Here is a 7,237-nt window from a genome sequence, read left to right on the forward strand (position 1 = left end):
TTGAGTTCAGGCAAGTGAACAGACAACCCCACTGCTTCACCCGTTTCTTACCCTGCTTTGCAATGAATGGTCCAAAGCAGTCCACACCATTGTGTGTGAACAGTGCCTTCACCATACATACCCTGTCGGCAGGGAGGTTAGCTTGTCTTTGCAGTGACTCCTTCCAATTTACTCGGCGAGAAATGAGACACCATTTTAGCACACGGTCAATCAGTCTTCGTCCCTTGGGCACTCAGAACTCTTGGCGCATTACTGCTAGTGTATGTTCTCTTCCTGAGTGTCCAGCCTTGTTCTCGTGGGTTTCTCTTACTATTAGCTCCGTGACATGGTGGTCCCATGGCAACAGCAAGGGGTATATGCTGTCGGTCATCAAGAGGGCTTTCTCCAACCATCCTCCAGCACGGAGGAGTCCATCCTCCCCCAGGTGCGACTCCAATGGGAACAGTGGACTAGTTTTCCTAAGTGCACCCCGCTCCTTCAGGTCCTTTATCTCTGGTTCATAATATTCCCGTTGTACACAACCCAACACTGCCGCTCGAGACACTCGGTGCTCACTCACCCTCAGTCTTGATTTGTCAACTTGCCTTGGTCCTCCCATTTGCCTCCAATACAAAAACCTTCTAATCCATGAAACTCCCCGCAACAGCCTGTGCCAGGACGAGTATCTAGACCACAATCTCGCCAGCAGGTCTTCTCCATGCTTAGCTCCTATTGCCATAGTTGTAGCATCCCCCTTTACCTCTGGGTCCGTCCCCAGGTCGAGTATAAGTCGGGGCTCTTGCAGCCGGTGATTGTTCTCTTGCCGGAGAAAGTCAGGCCCTTCAGTCCATCTACACTCTCTGTTCAGTTCGTAGCAACTCAGTCCTTGTGTCGCATTATCTGCTGGGTATTGAACCCATGTGCCTCCATTGGGTCACTTCTGATTGTTCGTGTATGGCCACCACTCGATTGGCTACAAACTTGTGAAACCACCTCTCTGTGTTACGTATATACTGTAGTACTATCGCGCTGTCTGTCCAGAAGACGGACCCTCCCATGTTGACTGGCAGCTCGTGCCTTAACCCTTTAACAGCGGGTGTCATTCCAGAATGACATTGAAACAACTGGACCAAACCGCGGGTGTCATTCTGGAATGCTCATGAATATTTTGAACACCGCGCTTTTTTTCTGTGCGCAAATTGTTTCATGCAAGAGTAGCTGTCGAGTTCTTTCATGCCAGCCCTCCCACACCTCCCTCCTCCCACCCCCTGGGGACCCCCCCCACCCCTGCCCTGACATGCATCAGTCAGTATCTGTCCAGCTCTGTGCATGACAATGGCGCTCTGTCCCGAGTCATCATCGCTCACTTCCTCCTCGGAAATTCCTAGTGCTAGTGTGCCTTCGACCTCTACACCGAAGAAGGAACTCCCGACAGCGAGGCAGAAGAGGTTGAGCACCCTAGAAATTAGGACAGAGCTGGATAAAACTGTACGTACAACTCTGGATTGTGGCAGTGAGAGTGATACACTTACCACAAGCAGTGATAACTATGCAGTTATTGCTGGGGAACCATTTATGGTTGAACAATTGGGCAGTGACAGTGATGAAATTGAACATGTTGTCTCCCCCCCACTGCCCACAACTTACTCTGGAAAAGGGAAGGTGCCCATGGGGAAAATGGGTGTAGCACGTGGGAAGGGAGTGAAGCGGAAAATTACGTCTCCTACACACGGCTCTAGCAAGCATTTCCCACCACTTTCCCGTTCCCCTAGCCCTATTGCCCTCACATCATCTTCATCTTCTGCCGTGCCCTCTCCTCAGTCAACATCATCTGAGAAATATGAATTCCCAGAGCCTGCACAGTGAGGGAAGGCAGGCCATGCAGGCCGGGCAGGCAGGGTAAGCAGGGCAGGCCGGCCTAGAACAAAGGGGATGCATGGCAGCCGGAGGGCAAAGCGGGGTGATAAGCGAGGTGATAAGCGGGGAAGAAAGGGAGGTCAGGTTTCACCACACACCAGGTCAGTAACCCACCCGCCTACCCCCCACCCAGCTCCCTCCCCCTCACCACCCCCCCACTCACCACCCCCCACTCACCCCCCTCCCGCTCACCTCCTGCCTCACCTCCTGCCTCACCCATTGCCTCCACCTCAACTCCTTTTCACTGGGAAAAGAGTGCAATGCAACCTGCCACTGCCACTGCCACTGAACCACGCACTGGGAAAGTGGATGCATTTGTGTGGTCTGACGGTGCTGATTTTCAGCCACACAATCCGCCGTTTGACATGACAAATGCGGAATACAGCCTGCCTTCCCATGCAATGAAGGAGATGACTCTGTGGACTACTTCCTGGCCTTCATGGATGACGAAATCGTGCAATTTGTCAGCGATGAGACCAATAGGTATGCAGCTCAGTGTGCAACAGAAGGGCTGGGACCTATTGGCTCACCAAAACAAGTGTCGTGGTTGCCTGTAGGGATAAGAGAGCTGTATGTGTTCTTTGCTCTCATGTTCTTGATGCCCCATATCAAGAGACATGAGTTGGAGGAGTACTGGCTGGTTGATGACATCACTTCAGTCCCAACATTCGGCAAATACATGTCACGAGATCGGTTCCGACAGCTGCTAGGATACCTGCACTTCGCTGACAATGAAAACCCGTCCCAAACTGACCCTTTGTGGAAAGTGAGTGATTTCCTTAACAGGATTAGGGATCGATTTATGCGATTTTTCCGTCCTATGCAAAAAGTCGTCATAGATGAATCCCTGGTATTGTTCAGAGGACGTCTCAAATTCATGCAGTACATCCCCAGCAAACGCCACCGCTTTGGGATAAAGTTCTTTGTCCTGTGTGACTGTGAGACGGGGTATATCCTTGATTTCGTTATCTACTCTGCAAGCGCAATGGACGCGGACAGGAAAGACCCCTTTGGCTTCTCTGGCTCCGTAGTAAAATTGCTGATGGTGAGGTATTTTGGTGGGAATCATGTGCTGTACACGGACAATTACTATACAGCACCGAAACTCGCCAAATACCTGGCTGAACACGGCATCGGCACTGTTGGCACTGTACGGAGCCACAGGAAAGAGTGGCCAAGTTTCCCTGAAGCATCATCCTCATCCAACGGAGATGTGCACCTGAAGAAGTCTGACAAGCTTCTGGCGATCAGTTTGCACGACAAGAAGGTCGTGAATATGCTCAGCACCATCCACAAGGGGGAAGTGCAGAGAACTGGGAAGGTCAGCTACAGGATGGGAGAGCCAATCATGAAGCCCGATGCCGTCATTGACTATAATATCAACATGAGACTTGCTGATAAGTCGGACATGATGATTGGCGAGATAGGCTGTCTCAGGAGAAACACCCGATGGTACAGGAAGGCTTGCCTCCACATGCTCTATATGTGCATGCTCAACTCCTTCCTCCTCTACAAGACACAAGTCGGGGGCATAAGGCAACCATCCCTGAGACAGTTCTCCAAGACTGTCGTGCAGCAGCTGCTTGCAAGATTTGGTCAGGTGACGGCATTGGTCCCGAGGCGACACTCTGACACACAACCTGACCATCTTGAGTGCTGCAATTACATGAGCCGGCACCACCTTGTGAAATTGCCTCTCACCACAGGCGGCAGGTTGTCACATGGCCGCTGCAGAGTGTGTCATAACACCACACGGAGGCCTTGGGCGAGAAAAATGAGCACACACTAGTGCCAGGAATGCCAAGTCGCTCTCTGTGTGACTCCGTGCTTTGCCGAGTACCATTCTCTGAGTAAATACTGACAGTGACAGTGATATACAGTGATGCAACAGTGACGTGCTTTACCAATAATTGTATAAGGGATAATTTAGTAATAAGGGATATTTTGCCTAGAAAACAATGTAAATATTGACCAGTATAATAAGTGATATGGTAATAAGAAAATCTGCGGCACTGCTGTGATTCTGTGATGCGACAGTGACGTGCTTTACCAATAATTGTATAATATGGTAATAAGAGATATTTTACCTAGAAAATTATGTAAATATGGCCAGTATATAAGTGATATGGTAATAGGAAAATCTGTGGCACTGCTGTAATTCTGTGATGGGACAGCGACGTGCTTTACCAATAATTGTATAATATAGTAATAAGAGATATTTTACCTAGATAATTATGTAGATATGGCCAGTATATAAGTGACATGGTAATAAGAAAATCTGCAGCACTGCTGTAATTCTGTGATGCGACAGTGACGCAATATAGTAATAAGTGCAGTGTAAATATAATGTATATTGCCCAGATTATATGTAAAATAGTAATAGAAGTTAGAAATAATGAAAACATCGCCGCTAACCAAACGTCAGTGAGTGTGTGATGCCGCAGTGACGTGCGGGCAATTACAGTGCCTTTTACCTACCTCAGTGAACACAGAGTGGGTGTTTATCGTATGTGCAGTGTTCATATATGTTTATAGTACTATTATCAGAGAGTGGTTGGCATTTGGTACTGGTGTGTGGGGCGTAAAATAGTGATTTTACACCGCTCACTTCTAACGGCACTGCCCGTCCAGTGAAAGTCCACAAAGTCATGAAACCTACATCACTGCAAAGCTGAAGGTTAGTACTTTCTAATGGTACCTTATTTTTTGCTCTAGCTTTATTCTGTGCAGAGTTATTAAGGTTTAAAAGTTTGTTTACATTTGGCCGGAACCCCCGTGGGAGATGCCATTCGGGGCAAAACAATGCCCTCGGTTAAAGGGTTAATGTCTCGTCAACCTTGACAGCCAATGCAGCAGCACATAACTCCAGACAGGGTATAGTCAGCTGTTTTAGCGGGGCCAGCTTGGCTTTTCCGTAGGTATGATACTACTCCATACGCCACTTGCGAAGCATCACAGAAGTGATGTAGTTGAAATGACATTCCCCTTGCACTTCTTGGGTCATAGCACCGTGGTATCCTGAAATCTGCAAGGTGAGTTAATTCTACCAGCCACCATCGCCACTGCACCTCCTGCATTCCTCCTGGAAGATGACCTTGGCGCGAATGAGGAATGGTGCAAGGAATTCAAGCGGATCATATACTGAGCTGATTACACGCAATAGATCCCTTCTTGTAACTGACCCCCTTTGCACAAAGTGTTTGATGACCACTGCCATTTGGTCCTACTCTAGGTCTCACCTTACTCCAAGTGCTCGTTCCACAGGAAGAGGCTTGCGTTCTATGTCGATCTCCTTTACTTCCTTATGCCTCTCTAATTCGGGAATGGATTCGAGTACTTCCTTACTGTTGCTCGCCCACTTGGTGAGTCTGAAGCCGCCCAGTGAGGTGACATGTCGCAGTTGTTCTGCCAACCTTATTCCTTCGTCAGCAGATTGCATAGAGAGAAGCAGGTCGTCCACATAAAAATTCTGCTGGGCATCCACCACGTTGTCAGGACATACATCTCTGTGATCTAGAAAGGTTCGTTATAAAGCATACGAGGCACATGATGGACTCCAGATCTCACCAAAAAGGTGCACCGTCATCCGGTATGTCAGGGGGATCCACTGTACGTCCCCTTCCGGCCACCAAAGAAATCGTAGGGCGTGCCTGTGTTCCGGACCTACCTTGACCTGGTGAAACATAGCCTCTGTGTCCGCCATAAGGGCCACTGACCCTTGGCAAAACCGAAGGAGTACCCCCAGCAGTTTGTTATATAGATCAGGCCCTTGTAGCACCTGGCTATTTAAAGACACCGACCCACATTCTGCTGCACAGTTGAATACGATGCGCACCTTTCCGGGCTTGTTTGGGTTTAACACTAGATGGTGTGGCAGATACCAGGACACATGAGGCCTTATGTGAAGTTCATTATGAGGCACCAGTTCGATGTAGCCTTTATCTAGCAGCAGCTGCATCTCTTCTGTGTAGCGCTGGCATAAGGGCGGGTCTCTGAGCAGCCTCTTCTTCAGGTCCTCTAACCTCCTCAATGCCATTAACTTGTTGTCTGGGAGCTTGGATGGATTTCATATGAATGGTATAGGGAGTTGGTAGTGCCCCATCACCTTTGTCGCCGTGCTTGACCATAATTTTATCACTCTATTGTCTTCAACGGACAGGCCATCTCCCTTCTTCAAGTAACTTGCATCCAGTTCCCAAAACTGTCACACTTGCTCCTCCAATCTTGTTTCCTGGAAATTGTTGTCCACCACAGCCACACATCCTACCTCCTCTGGTCTGTCTTCTACCTCAATACGAGGTCGCACAGGTCAGCTGACGGTCCATCCCAGCAGCGTCCTTATCGCAAAGGATTCTCCACTGCTCCCTGCCCTGACCTCCAAAGGCATCAATGCTTGCGGAGCATCAAGACCAATGAATAGTTGAACCTCACCTTCGTATGTGTTCAGTGGCTCTATTCCCGCCAAATGACTCCATCGTGCCGTATCCTGTACAGAGGCTACTGAATCTTTCAGCGTTGTAGGGAGTCGCTGAGTGACAATCACCCCATGCAATGATATCTTCCGGTTCGGTTTATGGGAATGCCTGCTGCTAACTACTAAGTCTATCTCCTCATTTCGCTGCACTGTCACCTGAGTCATAGTGTCTAGTGTTATCCATACGGTTCTCCGTGGTGCCCCCAGCCTGCTTGCCAATTGGGTAGTACAGAAGGTTCGGTTGCTGCCAGAGTCCAAAAGTGCTCTTGTCCAGACTACGGCATCCGAGCCTTTACTAGCTACCTTCACTTCAATAATGGGCAACGCCACCTTACGAAGCTGCCCATGTATCTGCGTTGTTCCTGCCGTAGCGGTGAGTCATTCGTTCTCGCCTTTGCCCCCTTCGAGCTTCGGCATCTTAAATGTTCCCTCCATGCTTGCCTCATCACGTTTGTCGGTCCGTCCACAGGAAGCACTTCTCTTCTCTGGCTCTGCTTGGTGTACTCCCTGCTGGCTTCCATGCGCCTCCTCCTGCTGAGTGTATCGACGATGATCATCTCTCGGCTTCCTCTCACCCTCCATCTGTGGCTTTGCTTCGTCTCCCTCCCTGGGTTCCCAATGGTACCTGGACTCCTGCCTTTTCATTACGGGGCCGGTCGGGTGTATCCATTGTGAATGCTTCCCAGTGCAACCCTCTATGTCACACCATACTGATTCAAGCAAACATAACAGTATTTGAGCCACCTGACTGTGGCCCTCCTTTCTTCAACTCTCATGGCATGGAATTTCTTGCAACCCACCAAGGTGTGCAGCTCCCCGCACAGCCGACACAAGTCTCTCTCGCTCACAGGTTTGTCATCACCAATG

At 49.4% G+C, this 7,237-nt stretch overlaps 1 protein-coding gene across 1 annotated transcript; it reads right to left on the reverse strand.

Moving 5' to 3' along the window:
- Positions 1-232: 232 nt before the first annotated feature.
- On the reverse strand, positions 233-5,932 carry LOC145392454 (uncharacterized). Its single transcript, XM_080266856.1, has 4 exons — positions 5,564-5,932; positions 5,136-5,365; positions 1,512-1,627; positions 233-879 (listed from the first exon to the last, which is right to left on the reverse strand). Exons 1-4 carry the CDS (start codon positions 5,930-5,932, stop codon positions 233-235), a joined length of 1,362 nt encoding a protein of 453 aa, XP_080122982.1.
- Between the last annotated feature and the right edge of the window lie 1,305 nt (positions 5,933-7,237).

Source organism: Coenobita brevimanus, chromosome 22 (assembly GCF_032717465.1).
Source record: "Coenobita brevimanus isolate Jiangsu-jjx chromosome 22, ASM3271746v2, whole genome shotgun sequence".
Taxonomy (NCBI): Eukaryota; Metazoa; Arthropoda; class Malacostraca; order Decapoda; family Coenobitidae; genus Coenobita; species Coenobita brevimanus.

Bases quoted from the DNA above. Each gene is read 5' to 3' on its own strand.
- LOC145392454 (XM_080266856.1), bottom strand. From the start codon at position 5,932: ATGGCATTGAGGAGGTTAGAGGACCTGAAGAAGAGGCTGCTCAGAGAC. The intron at 1,628-5,135 runs GTGAGACCTAGA...TCCCTTTTCCAG, and splicing joins GAACGAGCACTTGGAGTAAG to AGTAAGTTGTGGGCAGTGGG. The intron at 880-1,511 runs GTAAGTGTATCA...AATACCCAGCAG, and splicing joins CATAGTTATCACTGCTTGTG to ATAATGCGACACAAGGACTG.